The 18294-nt window shown below is 35.0% G+C and overlaps 4 protein-coding genes across 7 annotated transcripts in view; 2 read left to right on the top strand and 2 right to left on the bottom strand.

Annotated features, from left to right (window-relative positions):
* LOC116032462 (glycoprotein 3-alpha-L-fucosyltransferase A-like) overlaps positions 1-1876 on the bottom strand; it is an 8691-nt gene extending 6815 nt beyond the window's left edge. Inside the window, exon 1 of one of the 3 annotated variants that reach the window (XM_031275032.1) lies at positions 1683-1875. The gene's annotated coding sequence lies outside the window, so the exon portion shown is untranslated. Of the gene's footprint in view, positions 1-1667 lie in introns of all 3 variants that reach the window. The other 2 variants (XM_031275034.1, XM_031275035.1) reach the window with 2 other exon arrangements.
* A 2088-nt stretch (positions 1877-3964) lies between these two features.
* On the bottom strand, positions 3965-4739 carry LOC116033350. Its single transcript, XM_031276099.1, has 2 exons — positions 4430-4739; positions 3965-4345 (listed from the first exon to the last, which is right to left on the bottom strand). Exons 1-2 carry the CDS (start codon positions 4737-4739, stop codon positions 4257-4259), a joined length of 399 nt encoding a protein of 132 aa, XP_031131959.1. The 3' UTR covers positions 3965-4256.
* Positions 4740-7101: 2362 nt separating this feature from the next.
* Positions 7102-10597, top strand: LOC116032716 (putative pentatricopeptide repeat-containing protein At5g52630). Its single transcript, XM_031275420.1, has 2 exons — positions 7102-7242; positions 8049-10597. Exon 2 carries the CDS (start codon positions 8371-8373, stop codon positions 10174-10176), a length of 1806 nt encoding a protein of 601 aa, XP_031131280.1. The 5' UTR covers positions 7102-7242; positions 8049-8370; the 3' UTR covers positions 10177-10597.
* Positions 10598-14762: 4165 nt separating this feature from the next.
* On the top strand, positions 14763-16963 carry LOC116032829 (F-box/kelch-repeat protein At1g30090). 2 transcript variants are annotated; one of them, XM_031275552.1, is made up of 2 exons: positions 14763-14906; positions 15487-16963. In XM_031275552.1, the coding sequence occupies exon 2, from the start codon at positions 15565-15567 to the stop codon at positions 16768-16770; it is 1206 nt and encodes a 401-aa protein (XP_031131412.1). In that variant the 5' UTR covers positions 14763-14906; positions 15487-15564; the 3' UTR covers positions 16771-16963. The 2 variants fall into 2 exon arrangements, with proteins under 2 accessions (XP_031131412.1, XP_031131413.1); XM_031275553.1 differs by having other exon boundaries at positions 14778-14902.
* The last annotated feature ends 1331 nt before the right edge of the window (positions 16964-18294 follow it).

An 18294-nucleotide genomic window follows, 5' to 3' on the forward strand; every position in this document is an offset into this window, starting at 1 on the left:
ATATATATATATATATATATATATATATATATATATATATATATATATATATATATATATATATATATATATATATATATATATATATATATATATATATATATATATATATATATATATATATATATATATATATATATGTTTTAACTTATGAGACAAACTTCTATTAACCTTATTCTCTTTTAAGGAGGCTTTCTCCTCGCCCTGTGACCCTAGCCGGCAAAAGATCACAAGGAGGTAAACCAACCTAGGTTACACGGGCTCAAACCCAAGGGTTTGAGATCGAACCTCCAACCTCTCAACTGTAGGTAGAGCACTCATACCACCTGGGCTGTCCTTACGGACTCTATTAACCTTATTCTGCTCCTGGTACTAGGAGTGTAACTGTGTAAGGTCATTGACTTGTGCATCTTCTTAACAAATGATGCCTCTAGAAGATTAAGAAATAAGTTGTGTTTCTCATTTGTCCATATGCCACAACCATCCTGAAGTGAAATTCAAAAATTCAAAAATCCAAAAGTCCAAAATTGAAATGTCCCATAGAACAACAAAAATTACACGGATACATGAGATAAAGGATTGAATGAATGCTAAAGAAACTGTACTCCACCCTTGAACTGCTTCCACAGAATGTAATCTCAGAAAAGCAGTTTTTTTCCTGGCTGGAAGCGTCTAAATGACCAATAAGCTAATATTTATGGGAATTGTTTTGAATGACATAGAAACTCCGGCAGATGTTTTGCACATCATTACAATTATTTGGCTGTTGGTAAATGCAGAACCGTGGCATTTAAACTGGTGACTGATCAATTATTACGTCTTTTGTGATATATATATGAAGCAGTTCAAGGGTGGAGTACAGCATCTGCATGACCCTAGATCATCATGTCATTTGCAACGCTAAAATCAGAAATGCAGCACTGGAAACTCATAAACGGGTATTAAATACTGTTCAATTGATAAATCCAACCCTCAAACACTGACACACAGCCTGGCAGCCATAAACAAAAATGCAGGGAAAACATAGAGGCATGCTATTGAAAAAGGATATTGAAGTTTTATTCAAACCTACAGTAGAAATAAGTGCTACAACTATAAATCACAATCTAGAAGCTTTTAACAATCTGCTTTGCTGAAATATGTCCTACAATGATAAATTGCAACCTAGAGAGTAAAAATTTTCACAGCTGAATCATGTTTTAACCATCCATTTGCTACCAATTTGCCTCACTTGTTTTACTGGCAGATATACAAGAAAGATGTTCCAATAATCAAATTCGGAACAGAGGTCAACCAAAAACCAAACACAGCTAGGTGATATGACACATCGAAACAAGAACATGTTCTTTAGATTAATCAATAATTTATAATTTCTTCTTCCTGTTCCTCTACAACAACATGAAATCCATCCTTCTGCTGTTCGCCCTAGTCATTTCACCAGAAAATAAAGTACAATAACAACACAGAGAACACAGTCACACTATAGTGTATTAAGATCACACGCTTGAAAAATTGAACGAAGTAGTAAATTATTGAGGATCTGCAGAACCCTGCTAGCATTAATCAATACATCTAAGAATTCCTTTAAGGACATCTATGTATAGACCTAACTAAAGCAGCGAAAACACAGTAGTTAGGGGTAATATAATCAGTGAAAAGAGAATTACCAATCTTCCACTTACACTGATATAAAACTTGTTCGGAATTCTGGACGGTCAAAGAGGCGGCGTCTTCCTTCCATCTCCCGTCTGGAGCCGTGTAGATTCTGAACGCACCACAAACAAATCTCGAAATTCGCGGCAGAAACGCAAACCCTCTTTTGTGCTGAGGGTTGGGTTGGGTCGGGTGAAGCGGGCGGCTTTCAACTCTTCTTTTCCTGGTTGGAAGTGGAGTGGGTGTGGGTCAGTGAAAACTCTACATGGCTATGCTTTTACACGTGGCAGTTAAAGCGGGACACTGACAACAAATAAATGCTGACAAACTGACAAAATAAATTTTAAAAAAAAAAAAAACAACAAATTTAAAGAAAAAAAAACTTTAAAAGTCATGGTGGCCACTCTGACTCGTCTCCTCACGCGCCCGCTAAGGTGCGAACTGATGCCCAAACGTGCGAATTGCACTGTTTTTTTTGTAGGAGAAATAACTAGCAAAATTTTGTCATTCACATCAGCTTCCTTCCTCAACACATGGTTCTTATTCTGGCAATATCCTTCAAAAAATCACAAGTATGAATGCTCTTATAAAGAGGTGGAATATACTCCGTACTTGCACTTTTTTCACTATTTATTTACTTGCCGAACAATCATTTTTAACTTTCTATAATTTTTGAATAAAAGCCAAAGACATTGTGCTCATATGGTATGTAGTCTCTCTCATATGGGAGGTCATAAGATTAAGTTTCAATGGAGGTATTTCAATAGGTCGTGAAAGTATGTATAAACAGATACTACAATGTAATGGGGTCAGTTATACTCAAAAAAAAAGTTAATAAAAAAATTTTGTGCCTTTTCTGCTCAAATTTTAATTCAATTTATTAAATTCATCCATTTAGACTAAGATCCATATCATAGTCCATGGTATAATTTGCCTATGACATACACTGTGGGCTAAACAACAAAAGCACTCAAAGATGGGTTTTGGCAGCATCATTTTTTTTTTGTCAAACATAACTGGGGATAACCCGAAGAAATAAACAAAATGACTAATTGTTCTCCCTCACTCTACGAACACAAGTGATATGTGTTTGGCAGCATCATTAGAGATGATTATAATTGAAGATTCATAGCAGCAAGGGGAATCCAACGATGCGGCAATTACTCTCCAATAGAAGCTGAAGTTGCAGTAATAAGAGAGACTTTGAGCTAGATCAAGGAGAATAATATGGATGACATTCAAGTGGAGACAGATTTTCTCAAAGTCATTCAAAGTCTAAATCACAATAATGGAGAATCTTCTTTTTGTTTGATTATTAATTACTAATGATACTAAAAACGTGTTGAGTGGGTTTGCTTAAGTGTTTTTATCTTTTGTTAAACAATCAATGAATCCAACGACTCATGAGATAGCTAAGCAAACCATTTCTACATCTGGTTGTACGAAGTGGTATTCTTGCCCTCCATCATATATTTGTACTGTGTTGTCTTCAGACTTATTTTAATATAATATTTTGTTTAAAAAAAAGCCCAGTTCGATCATCAATGACAACGACTATCTAGAATTCAGGCCAATGTAGCCGATGACTCGCAAAGTGATCCCAAAAGTAACATAAGAAGTTCATGTAGCATATAAGAGATTGAAAGACTGGTCCAAAACCAATCCACTCAATTGTTATGCCATGGATTCGGGTCTCCATGTTCATAATTTTACAACACTATGTTCACAATTACAGAACTCTATATTCAGTAGTATAACATAATTTTTGAATCTATATAACAAAATTGTGAATATTGAGATCTAAAATTATGAATATAGAGTAGTTCTAAATTTGTGAACATATAATTCTAAAATTGTAAACATAAACTTTGATCCACCTTGCAAGGTGAACACGGTCATAGCATAATTTTCCCAATCCATCAGGCTAATTATCTTTCTTACTACAATCAATTAGCCCGTTTGAAGTAACTTTGTATGGAGTATTCTTCTATAAATAGAAATTATATATACATATGTTTAGTGACAAAGAAAATCCGTAATTACTACTCAAGAGTATCACAAGGCCAATAGACCACTTCGATTGGAAGTCAAACGTCTAACCTTTAAATTTTATACCTTCAAAATAACTTTAAAAGTTAAGCACCGTTGATTTACTTACCTAACTCAACATATATTTTACTTACCGTTTCTTATGATTTTCTCAACATATATATTTTATAGGTGCATTTAATTCGACATAAATCTAAGTAATCTTGATATTTTAAAATATAAACGGTATAATATTAAATATTGTGATTTAACTCATGTAAGATTTAAATTTTAAACCAATAGATTATTGCAACAAACGAATCATTCCCTATGATGGCGGTATGCAGACAATAATACAGAACAATAAATTAATTTAGGAAACCACATTTAATAAAAAATGTTGACAAATATAAGAAAATCCCATCCTACCAAACCAGCATTACCATTAAAATACTTAAAATAATTGTCTGAGTTGTGAAAAAGTTTAATGCTGTACAGGAATGTTGTGAAAACTTCCAACTTTTTCCTCCTTAATATCCTCGAGAGCGGGCCCCAGGACAAACTTTGTTGCAGTTTTATGGGATTCGCGAAGATTGGCGCACCGAACAAGCCACCACCTTCGCCCACTGTTTCAATTTAGTCTTCACCGTCTCTGGATCTTCGGCTTCATCATTTCCGAACAAAAAACGGGGCAATATCAGACAATGCAGTAAAACAACGAGAAAGAAGAATCGACGATTAGCGTTACCTAAATCAAACATCGACGACAGGGATTGGTTGTAGTGTTTGTTAACGGCGCAGAAGAGTTCTAGAGCGGGAAAAGTGTGGGCGAGTTTGGGATCCAAATCGTGGGGCTCCGGGTGGAAGCCGAACCCCAGGTCGATGCACCCGCGGAGTTCATCCAAGTCGTCGTCGGTGACGCTCTTGCATCTGTCGCGGCGGGGGCGGGGGCGGTTGTTATTCCCGGCCTGCCGCCGGACCCAAGTCTCCTCGCGGTACATGTTGGGAGACCATGTTTTGTGCTTGAGGAGACGCGGCGGAGCTTCGCGTTCTGACATGGCCGCCGTGTTGGGATGTAGGGGTAAATTAGCTGTAAAGCAGCAAGCGGGTGGTATATAAAGAGTTCGGTCTTGGTGGGTCTTACGAGAATGTATGGGAATATGGGATTTGAACATTCGAAATATGTGAATTCAGTTTGACTGGATTCTGGGGGTCGGTTGGATGGCCCTACACTCCCAAGTCATTCGGTACTACTTTACTCTGTAACCTACACCATTACTCCTATTTATCAATATACCAAAATGTATTTTTATATAGTTTACATATTTATATAGGAAAATAAGTATTCTTTTATAAAATTTAAGTCAATCTAAAATTGAAAAAAAAAAAATTGACATAGACAATGCAACAATATCGTTACTGGCTTACTGCATTGCATGCGTCCGTTGGGCGCAATTTGTGACCGACACGCTATTAGTATAAATTCGACAATAGTATTAAGTGGGCCCCTCATTTATGAAAACCACAAATTAGCAAGATGACATTTGGCATTCTCTTTCTTTCATCTCTCTATTCCATGGTGACAAAGAGCTTCGCGTTTTGACATGACCGCCGTGTTGGGGTGTAGGGGTAAATTAGCTGTAAAGCAGTAAGCGGGTGGTATATAAAGAGTTTGGTCTTCGTAGATTTTACGAGTATGTATGAGAATATGCGATCGTAACATTCGAAATATGTGAAATTCAATTGGACTGGACTCTAGAGATTGATTGGATAGCCCTACACTTAGCTCCCAGATCATTCGGGACTTACTTTACAGTGTAACCTAAACCATTACTCTTATTTATCAATATACCAAAATATAGTTTGATAGGCAAAGATGGCACCTTTTTGTTAGGGGTGGAAGCTTCTGTTATCAACTTCATTCTTTGCAATTATCCAAAAGACATAACATATACAATCATAATCATGCTTATATTCTAAACTAGTTGCAGGCACGCGCTTTGCGCGAATGCCCAACTACCAATTATTCAATTAATGTGTTATAATTTTTAAATAATATATATAAATATTATATGAGAAATTAAATGTGTACATAAATGATAAATATTTTAGTCATTCAAAATATTATTATCTTGATAGGTTTTTGAAAATATATACTCCGTATGTAATTTCAATTCAAAGCCCATTAGTGAAAGGACTTTGAATTAGAATTACAAAGCATTAAATTAAGGACAAACCATTTTTTTAACCCAAAAAATGGAACATTTGACCACTTAAAAATTGAAGTTCTAATTGTGCAGTCTAACATATAAGTCCATTATGAACAAAATAAAATATACTTTATAAACTTTTCTTTAAATCAAACAGTCTTATCGAAACCTGAAAATTGGAGAAGAATAAAATATTAGTCATAAATATAAAATAATCTAATGTAAAAAGAATACTTATATAAAAAGTTAGACATAATATATATTCGATCTTTTTAGATTACATGCATTCCAATGTATAATTAAACCGAAATGTTTATCTTGCGAGTTAAGAACTACTTGTGTAATTTGGGCAAATTATGCAGTGGACCCAGGTCCACCATGAAAGATGGACCTCAAGGTGGACCTGAATCCAAAACTACGTCGTTTTTGTCTTTTTTTTTTTAATAAAAAAAAACTAGTAAACATATTGCTGAATATAGAGTTGTCCAAAAATGTGTGAATGTAGAAGTTTCAAAATGTGAATGTAGAGTATAGAAATCGTGAATGTAGATTTATGATTGTGTGAATGTAGAGTTGCCCAGAAATGTGTGAATGTGGATGTTTCAAATTGTGAATATGGAGTATAGAAATCGTGAATGTACTATGCATGTGTGAATCTGTAATAGAGTTAAGAAGTTCTAGCAACTGTAGCCCTGTAATGTGTGAATGTTGAGTTCTCAAGTTGTGGATGTGGAGTATAGGACCTGTGAATATAGAGATTTGAATGTGTGAATGCATAACAGTGGTAATATAGTTACTAAACATATAATACTGTAATGTGTGAATGTGGAGCTTACAAATTGTGAATGTAGAGTATAGTGTATGTGAATGTAGATCCAGGTCCACGGCATAACAACCCTGTAATTTGGTTTTCAAAAAAAAAAAAAAAAACTAGTGTAATTAACCATGATTGATAATTCAAATTGTGGACATTAATATCTAAATTGAGATCATTCAATATATAAATAAATTGTGTATTTAAACATGAATTCACTTTGCAAAGTGGACCATGGTCCATGTTATAAATAATAAATTGCCAATACCAAAATCATTTTTATTTGGATATTATCGGGCCTGGATGTGTATGGTACAAATGGGCTTAATGAGTGCTTGTGAAAAATTTACTGGGCTTAATTGGCCTGATTGGGACAGGCAAGGCCAACTAAAATCTCCGTCACGCCGTGGGCAACAGCCGTGGCGTTGATGCAAAACCAGAGAGCAGATTGACACCTGCGCCGTCGACGGTTGTCCCGCCCGCCGTCTGGTTTGAGGTGGAGGTGGTTGAGTTCCCGTTTCAAGATCTAACTTTCCGGTGAGCTGCTTATGTTATTATCGATCATCTTTCTGTTGAGTGGTGCTTGTTTTGATAGTTTTTGTTTGTTTACCATACTTGTTAGATTTTCAGATATTCAAAATTATATTACAAAACATGAAACTTGATGAGAAATGTTAGATTATCGGCTAGATGGTGATGTTTTTGCTCCTGATTTTGATCTGTGTTTTCTTCTTTGTAACATAATTATTATTATTATGATTTCTTGAAATGGAATATTTAGGTTCTGAAAATTACTATGATAATTAGCCAGTTCCTGCATACAGCACATAACATAATTTATAGTTGTGGTCTCCTGTGTGGATTGTGAATAATCAACAAACTAATTCCTAAGTTACTTATGGTTTGGCTTTAATAAGCTAAAAAGTGTTTTACAATTATAGTCCATAATCTTTGCCAACATGTTGAAAGTGGATTATTTAATGCAGAATTGCAATCATCTCACTAACTGAGCTTTATTAAGAGTTTTTGGCAGTTTACTGTCATATGGTACTTTGTTTATTTTATGTAGTTTTGTTAATTTTCTTGCCCCCCATTCAATTAGTGATTTGTAAGAGTATGTTAGTATTTGATGATGTGATTTGAATTTTAAGTGTTTTAGAGACTTTACTTTGTTGAAAGTTTTAAGTTCAATTAAGTTTTAAGTGTATTAGTGAGTTACTGTGTTATATTAAGTCTTAAGATTTCACTTCTATTTCTCTCCAAGCTCCAAATAAACTGTGTTGTACTATAATTTGATCTTCCTTTTCTGTTGAACTTGCTGAAGATGTTTTGAAATTTGACAGGATTCATGCAACTGGAGAAACTCCTCGGCAGGCTTACAGTTTTGAGGAAGGTTAGACAATTTGATGAGAGCCTAAACAAAAAAGCAGGCTAACACTTTTGAGGAAGGTTGGACAATTTGATGAGAGGCTAAATTTGAGGAACTCATATTATGAAATTGTGCCAAATTTGAGGAACTCATGTTATGAAAATAGTATATTACAAAATCTGAGGGTTTGAGTGGTGGAGTTGACAAATTTGCCTCCGACGACATGCCGCTCGGCCGTCGAACACTGCATTCATTCAGCTCATGCCAACGAAGGAAATCGCTCTCTGAGACTTCTAATGAGCCAACCACTTCTCCAAGACTCTCTCGACCCGCCTCGACCATTACCTTGCATACACTTCTCAAAACCTCACAACCCCATAATCGATCACAGCTTCGAGCAGAACTACAGAACCACATGTGCTCTCCTCCTCTCCCAAACCCGCTCGAGGCTCCTTCCAAAAGGCCTGGCCTTGCATGCCCACACCATCAAGTCCGGAATCAGTGCAGTTCCACTCGTCTGTCACCACCTCATTAACTTCTACTCCAAGCTCCAGTGCCCAGTTGAGTCCACGATTGTCTTTGGCGAAGCACCGGTGAAGTCACCCACCACGTGGAGCTCCGTTATCTCTTCGCTGGCCCAGAACGAGGCCCCGTGCTTAGCTCTTCAGTATTTTCGCGAAATGATACGTTCTGGTGTCAGACCCGACGATCATACTTTCCCGTGTGCTACGAAATCTTCCGCCATGCTTTCGGATTATAATGTCGGGGGAATGATACATTGCTTTTCTGTAAAGACAGGGTTTGATTCAGATGTGTTTGTTGGGAGTTCTCTGGTGGACATGTACGCTAAGTGTGGGAAGATAGATATAGCCCGGAAGGTGTTCGATGAAATGCCTGAGAGGAATGTGGTTTCTTGGAGTGGGATGATATGTGGGTATGCTCTGATAGGCGAGAATGATGAGGCTTTAAGGCTTTTCAAGGAAGCGGTAGTGGAAGATTTGGATGTCAATGATTTCACATATTCAAGTGTGATTAGAGTATGTGGTAGTTCCACTCTGCTCGAGTTAGGGAAGCAGATACATGGGTTGTGCTTGAAAACAAGCTATGATTCGTCGAGTTTTGTGGGAAGCTCGTTAATATCTTTGTACTCTAAGTGTGGACTTGTAGAAGGTGCTTATCAAGTTTTTGATGAGGTGCCGGTCAAGAATTTGGGTATGTGGAATGCAATGTCTATAGCCTGTGCTCAACACGGGCACACCAAGAAAGTTTTTGACTTGTTCACACAGATTGAAAGAGCTGGGCTGAAGCCAAATTTTATTACATTTTTGTGTGTGCTCTATGCTTGTAGCCATGCAGGGCTAGTTCAAGAAGGGAAACACTATTTTGGGTTGATGAAAGATTATGGGATTGAGCCGGGCGATCAACATTATGCTTCGTTCGTGGACTGTCTTGGCCGAGCTGGAAAACTACAAGAGGCTTTAAAAGTTGTTGAAGAAATGCCCATCCAACCTACAGAATCTGTTTGGGGAGCATTATTGACTGGCTGTCGCATTCATCGCAACACTGAATTGGCAGCTTATGTGGCCGATAGGGTTTTCGAGTTAGGTCCCGTGAGCCCAGGCCTACATGTCCTATTATCCAATACTTATGCGGCTGCTGGTAGATACAAAGATGCAGCCAAAGCTAGGAAGATGCTGAGGGAACAAGGGGTGAGAAAGGAAACGGGTTTGAGTTGGGTTGAAGAGGGGAACATGGTGCACACATTTGCTACGGGTGATAGGCGGCACGCGAAATATAAGGAGATTTACCAAAAGTTGGAAGAATTAGGGGATGAAATGGAGAGAGCTGGTTATGTTGCAGATACAAATTTTGTGTTGCAACAAGTAGGTGACCAAGAGAGGAGTGAGGCGATCAGGTATCACAGTGAAAGAATAGCCATTGCTTTTGCACTCATCACGTTTCCACCTGAAAGGCCAATTAGAGTTATGAAAAACTTGCGTGTTTGTGGCGATTGTCACAATGCTATAAAGTTTATGTCCAAGTGCACAGGAAGAATAATCATTGTGAGAGATAATAATCGATTTCATCGATTTGAGAGCTGATCAAGTTCTTAAAAGACAATGGTAATCTTATTTCAACACTGCTCACCAAGGATATCTTGTACATAATGTGTTGCAGATTATCAACTCTCAACTCTCAACTCAACCCTGTGCAATAGGGAAGCTCCTTTTGGATGATTTGGTTCAAATTTTAGGAGATCAAATCATAACAGGTTTGGTGAGGAGACAAATTTGCCTTCATCAGTTTAGCCTTTAAATATTTCCGGCTGCCGGCTGCCTTTCACCGGTAATTTAGGAAAATTGAATAGTTAAGGTACTAAATTGTTAGTTTTGAAAGTTTGAATAGTTAAGGTACTAAATTGTTAGTTTTGAAAGTTGTAGATTGAAATTAGCAGGACCCCAATAGTTATAGGACCAAAAGTGTAATTAACTCGTCAAAATTATAATTGAATAAATTGAGTTACTTGAGTTTCACAAAATAAAAAAAAATAAAAAATAAAAAAAATTGATGGAGTCATAAGTCATGGTCCCAATGGCTATTTTAATTTATTTGGAGGTTAAACCCGCAACCTCAAGCCTAATAACACACCCACCAATCAATCAAGCTACCTCTTGATATATTTAGATGAAAAGTGTTGAGAGTAAAGTAGTGGGAAAGACATGCACGGTTTAGATAGAACGCAAAACATCATACACTTGTCAAGCATCCGGGTGGTCTTTGCACTGTATAAGGGGCATCATGTCTCCTTTTAGACACTAATCCTTATTCAGTACGTCTCTCATGGTCCCGTGACTTGTGGTCCTTAGTTCTTACAACAACACTATGGTACGATTTCCCATACCGCAATATTATTCTTAGTCCTGTACTTGTTTATAATATTTATTATTTATTTATTCTTTAGGTCTGTACATACTCTTCTGAGCCGCCTAGCACTATACCCGCATTATTTATGGTGGATTTGGTCCTGATAAAACCATAAAAAAATAATGAAGTATTTAAATGGTGAAACTTTGATTGATAGCCATTGAAGATAAAGCATTGGAAACACAGAGTTAATAGTACTCAAAAAAAAAAAGAAAAAAAAAAAAGAAAAAGCATTGGAAACACATGTTTTTTAAAGTGAATTTAGTTGGTAGCTTGAAGCATTTTATGTGTGTACATGTTTCGGATTTTCCTAAAAAAAAAGTTATAATTATCGAATAATCGTACCAATACCAATAAGGCCATAAAATAGGCAAAGAATCTAGCAGGGTTGATTTTTTAACTTTTAATTTTCTTTTTATAAGTTATTATATCTGAGAGGTGCTCTTGGAACGTCTTTCACAAAAAAAGAAAAGAAAAGAAAAGAAAAGTATTTTCTATTATATTCACAATAGTTTGATAAGGGACCTTTAGGGTCTGTTTACTAACAGAAAACTGTTTTCTGTTTTCTGTTTTTCAATTTTTCAATTTTCATTCTCTGTTTTCTGTTTAGAAAACTTGTTTACTAACACTTATTTTTTCAAATTTATTTTTTCAAATTAACGTTATAAAATTAACAATAAGTTTAATTTCAAGTTATTTTTAGACCTTATATTTAAAATATTTTAAGATATATTTGGTTTAAATAGAATAAATATATATTTTACTTTGAAGTCCAATATATGTAAAAAAAAAAAAATTTACCAAATTTATATATGTATATAACATAAATAAAAATATATTTGAATTATAACCTATTAAGTTCACAAAAAATTTAGTTTAGATAATATTAATATTTTTTGAGCTAATATTTAAAATATGTTTGGAAATATTCATTTGAATGACATGTATGTAATATATAATTTTTATTTTGAATTCTAATATAGTAATATATGTGTGAAATTTCGATATCTGATATCTGGACCAAAACCAATAATCAATTGAGTTCAATCAAAATATAAAGCGTGGTATAGATTTCAATTTTTAATTTAGATAATGTGAATGATGTATAATTTTAAGCATAATCAAATAAGTTATGTTTAAATAAATAATGTAAATAGAAAAGATAGAAGATAATGATAAGTAAAAGAAGATGATAATAAATGTAATCATAGTAATGAATAAATATGTAAGTAGATAATGGTGAGAATATGGTTATAATGACATATCGTCTAATAGATAATAGCTGATGTTGTTTTCCATTTAGAAAACAGTTTTTTATAGTGTTTCAGTTTTCTAGAAAATTGAAAAATTATTTCCTGTTTTCAACATAGAAAACTGTGCTAGTAAACATGTTTTCTGTTTTCTGTTCTCCAGTTTTCAAAATTTCCAGAAAATTAGAGAAAATTTCCAGTTAGTAAACGCACCCTTAACTTTTTACAATTTTTAACTTTTATCAGGTTTTAGTTTCAAACTTACTTTATATAACATGTATTGTGTGAGCAAGATGTCGTTAAACACTTTAATTTATATACCTCTTACGTTATTAACGTTAATGAATGTTTGGTGAAAAGCTGGTCTTAAAATTTTACAAGCTTAGAACATAGTGTAACAAATGATTTTTAATATATGAAGTTATAATGTATATGCAGAAGGTATGATTTGCTAGTTACCTAATTTATTGGCACCCAATAATTATAAGTCACATCATGGGAGAAATATTAACAACACTATAAGTAACTCTTCAACTTTAAATATTACATTTTAATTAATTTTAAAATATTATAATTAACGAATATCTTATTTCTGATTAGTATTACCATTTATAACATAAGCATTACATTCTCATCTTACTCGATTCGTCTTACAAGAGACTCACAATGTTTTTAAAAGTAGTATAAATAATTGAACATTCATTACTTTTTATTTTTAAAATATGACACTTTTACATACAACATTATAATTAATGAGCTTATAGCGAAGGGCATGTCAACATGTGGCCTAGCATAGGCCATGAAGCAAGGCAAATTATTGTGTGACTGTGGTCTACACTGCTCCAAAATGATGTTATTTTGATGTTAAAAAAATTATTGTTCCGTATGTGTGTTAGAATAATGAACATTCAACGGTAAGATAATGACCATGTTTAGTAAATCTATTAGTTGTTAGCAGATTGAGTTAATTAAATTATTAAATGGTATAACTAGTTGATAATATTAGATGATTGTAGAAAGATGTTTGGTAAATTAGTTGTTAGCAGATAGCTGTTTAGTATAATTTCCTTTTCAAAAAATTAATTGAAAAAGTTGCTTTGAACAACCTTTTGAATTTTAGTATTTTAGAATTACAAAAAGTTAATTAACCAAACACTTATATTGATCTTTTAACCAAGTTAAACAATTAATAGTGATCGAATAAGCCAAAATTGACTAAAAAGCTAACTATTTTACCAAACATGACCAATGTATTTATGAGTTAGAATAATGTACTTTATGTGGTAGAATAATGAAATTTATGGGATAAAATAATGTATTTTATTAGTTAGAATAATGTATTAGAGTAATATATTTTATGAGTTAGGATACTCTATTTTAAATGTTTTTAGACCGTTTTCACACAACACGCGGACCATAGTCTCTTTTTTTTTATTCATGACCTTTGGCATGACTTTGATACCAAATTGAAGTATGTGCTCAATTTCAACTAAAAATTTAAACTGATAGTTGGACTGCACATTTATGTTTATATTATATTTATGTTTAACCCAAGGAAGCGATTAGCTAAAGTTTATTAGAACAATGGACCAATTCAAGTTGTTTCCTTACACCCATACTCGTGGATCACACTACCATTAAGAGACAATAGTCCAATTTGTATTGGATCTAAGGAAAAAAAAGCCATCAATATAACCTTCTAGAAATACAACTCTGTTAATTCACATGCTTTATGATGTAATCAGTCCCATTCAAGAATTCGACTATACATACGCAAATACGCATAAGAAACTTGTACGCTACTTCGAGTTAATGGTAATTTATTTGATTTTGATTTACCGCAACTGGTATTTGAAATGATACTGGCATGGGTGGTGTTGATGTGGAGATGATTCTCAAACTCTTTTTTATGCTATTTCATCTTCTTCTTTTAAGTCTATTTTTGATATTTTAGTTGATGATATTAAAAAATTGGCATCGATGATTAATGATGTCAAATTCCAGTTGTGCCGCCTATACTGTTGCTAGGATGACCTTTTCTGTGTCAGGTTGTAGGGAATGGTTTGATATCCTCATATTTTCCTTGTAAACTGTTTTTCTCGTGATATAATGAATCAAGTTTTTATTCTTAAAAAAAGATGCATTAGGCATTTAGGTGCACTCAAATCAATTCAAGAAGAGCTCCATCACTACTTAAAAGTACTCAAGAAGATCAAAAGGTCGTGTTCCTATGTAAAATCAAATTTAAAACTTTATAATTATCAAGTCAACTGTATGACTAATTTGACTGAAATTGCTTTATAATTTAGTTGGTTTTATCCATACTCACTCCCAAATTTTCATAAATTAAATAAAAACATCAGTGTCTAGTGCTTACAATAATTTTGCTACATTAGGTATAACTCTTTCATTGGACCTTGCCAAAACTTAGATTATGTGCTATATTATCCATACCCAGATCTATAAGAAAAGTCTTTTTCTTTTAGAAATTTATTTTTCTGTGAGATGGTCCACCAGCATGAATGCGAAGCTGATTTCCTGACAAATAATCTTGAGGCTGCAAACTTATACGGTGCAAAAAACAAAAGATTTTTCTTCTAGTCTTCTAGAGAGCTGAATAGTCTTCTTCACCCTCATCACCATCTTCGTTTGGGTCTGTAAGTTTACGGCTACCCTTTTCTTTTATTTTAATTTCAGTTTTGTTTTTCGCTACTGAACTGTGATAAAGACTCCAACTTTTTTGCGTTTTCTGTTTCTTTTTGAAGTGGGGGTTTTACTTTCTTCTGCTCTTTATTTTTCGTAAGAGAACTGTGATAAAGACTTCAACTTTTAGCGTTTTATGCTTCATTTCTGTGGTTTTTGAAGTGGGGTTTTTGTTTTCTTCTGGTTCTGAAGTTTATCTGTGCTATTGTTTCTAAATCTTGAATGAATAGTGCTTTATTTGTGAAAATTTATGAACTGTAAGTGTCAAAGTTTGCCTTGAATTTTCATTTTCTTGCTTAAATTTGTGATGCTTTAGTGATAGATATGATTATGACTGAGTTAATGGGGGGTTTTTGTATTTGTATGTCTTACTTTGGGAGCTAGGTGGTGATACTTTAGTTTGATACCTATGATTTTGTGATGCCTAGGTTATATGATGAGTGATGGTGTTAATTCATTATTCATCTAATTTTGTGTTATGATGGTTTGGTTGTGAGCCTATTTGTGAAAAATTAATGCGTATTTACTATCTAGGCTTTGATAGAGTTGTGTGAGAAAGGAAATCGTATGTTGAAGATGAGCATCTATGGTGTCACTATGTGAAGGTTAAAGATGCAAAGGGTGAGGGTATCGTCTCAACAATCTCCGGTGCATAAACTGGGGGATTCCCATATGATGTTGTCCCCGAAATTTAGGATAGCGGGGGTAGGTTCCACTCTGCTAGATCCTTCGTTGGACAACGAATTGGCTATGAGGGGAGAGCCTCTAATTCCCGGGATCCCGGATGATGTTGCGCTCAATTGCCTCCTTAGGGTTCCGGTTGATAACCATCTTAGGTGTAGGGCTGTGTGTAAGCGTTGGTATTTGCTTTTTGGCAATAAGGAGAGGTTCTTTTCTCGGAGAAAAGAGCTCTCGTTTCATAATCCGTGGCTTTTCGTGTTTGCCTTTCACAAATGCACTGGGAAAATTGAATGGAAGGTTTTTGATCTCACCAGTTTTTCTTGGCACACCATACCCGCGATGCCTTGCAAGGACAAGGTCATACCCCACGGGTTCAGGTGCATTTCGATGCCTCACGAGGGTGTTATGTTTGTTTGCGGTGGGTTAGTCTCTGATACCGATTGTCCCCTTAATTTGGTACTGAAGTATGAAGTTGGGACTAATCGCTGGACTGTCTTGAAAAGTATGATTACCCCGAGGTCGTTTTTTGGCAGTGGAGTTATAGACGGGATGGTTTATGTTGCTGGAGGAAACAGTTCGGATCTTTTCGAGCTCAACTCAGCCGAAGTCCTGGACCCTTATAGCGGGACATGGCGATCAGTTTCCAATATTGGAATATACATGTCCTCGTACGATGCAGCAGTCCTGAACGGGAAGCTTTTCATAACCGAGGGCTGGTTTTGGCCCTTCTATGTAGTTCCTCGGGGGCAAATATACGACCCGAAAACAGACAACTGGGAGGGCATGCCTTCCGGGCTTCGAGAAGGCTGGACTGGCTCGAGCGTCGTGATTGATGGGCACTTGTTCGTCGTTTCAGAGCACGAGAGGGCAAAAGTTAAGGTCTACAACTTCGAGACGGATAACTGGGACATGATCGATGGACCCCCATTGCCCGAGCTGATATGCAAGCCTTTCTGTGTCAACTGCTGTGGCAACCGGATCATCGTCGTAGGGCAGAACCTTAACATCGCGGTGGGACACGTCACGAGGCGCCAGCAAAGCGAAATGTCGAACTTTAATGTTGAATGGGAAGTCATGGATGCACCTGATAGCCTATCTGAACTATCACCATCAAGTGCACAGGTTCTCTTTGCTTAGTGTCTCTTCAACTGTAATATATGATCTCAGAGAGTTTAGAATGAGAGTTTTTAGAAGAGTACTTTGAGGATATAGTGTGTTTGTTTTCTTTAAGGTTGTGTATGTGAGTGAAGAATCTTCATCTGAATTTAGATTCTCTTGTATTTAGTTATATACACAATAAATTAGACTTACCATGCTTTTGTTTCTGTGATCCGCTCCATATTTTCTAGAGTTTTAGAAGCTTATATTGTCATGAAAGAAGAGATCCATGTGGTCAACAAAGGATCCAATTCAACTTCGGCTTTTTTGAGTGCTATTTACTCTATTACAATTTACAAAATAGTATTTGTTCTATACTTTTCCTATAAAACACAAGGTGTCATCTGAGCACAAGGTACTTCACATTTAAATAGTAAAAAAAATTAAATAAAATGTACAATTAATCCCAATTAACAATTACAATAATATATTTATATAATTAGTGGATATTAGTCAAAGGTTTGAGTTACTCGAGTTGATAATTTGGCTTGATTTATTATTCGAACTCGACTCAATAATAACCGAATCAAATTTGAATTCGAGTCTCGATTTGGAAGTAATATTATAAAACATTGGTTATGTTATTGACTTAGTAACATGGTTGATAAAGTTACTAGGCGCTCCTCGGGCGCCTAGTGCCTAGGGTGCTTAGGCGGTGATCAATCGGCACCTAGGCGCCAGTATATATATATTTTTTTATTTTTTAAAAATTAGTTTTAATTTTTTAATACTTGATAATTATAAACTATTTAATACTTTTAATAGTTAATATTGAAATATAATTAAATATAAACCTAAAAAACAGATAGAGTTTGAATAATTTAGTGTTATTTTGATCAAAACGATGTAGTTTTGAGTAAAAAACCTATTAAAAAAAAGAGAACAATAATTAATCAGCTAACTATGTAGCATTGTTAGTGCTTATGCAGTTATGCGGCCTAGTCGATGTCTAGGAGGTCTGCCTAGGTAGTAAGCACCTAGGCGGCCTAGTCGACCGCCTAGCCGGCCTGTTGACTAGACCATGAATTATGGTGATACGCTAAGTAGTCAGCCAACGCCTAGCGAGTGGCGCCTAAGCGGGATTTTTAAAACATTGCTTAATAATCACAATGTTACAAGTTCAACTATTAACGAGAGTGACCTATTAAGCCTTTTTGGTTTGAGACAATTAGTTATGAGCAACCTAGATTGACTTACTTCATTGTGGTATTTTGCTACTTCAGAATTAATATTATTATACAATATTATCCAATTCAAACCCCCAAATAATGAGTACGGATTCCTCCTTCACTTACTAATATACAAATCATACGGGTGGAATTTAAAAAAAATATAAAAAAATCTATACATACCTACCTGGGGAGCATATCGATATTTGATAAAAAAAATTGTTGGGATACACTAATACAGATTCCAGAAAGAGAGAAGTGAGAAGTGAGCAGTGAAGAGAGAAGAGAAATGGGGGCATTAACAGCATCGCTAATAGCAATAGCGGGTATAATC

This window comes from Ipomoea triloba, chromosome 10, assembly GCF_003576645.1.
Source record: "Ipomoea triloba cultivar NCNSP0323 chromosome 10, ASM357664v1".
Classification (NCBI taxonomy): Eukaryota; Viridiplantae; Streptophyta; class Magnoliopsida; order Solanales; family Convolvulaceae; genus Ipomoea; species Ipomoea triloba.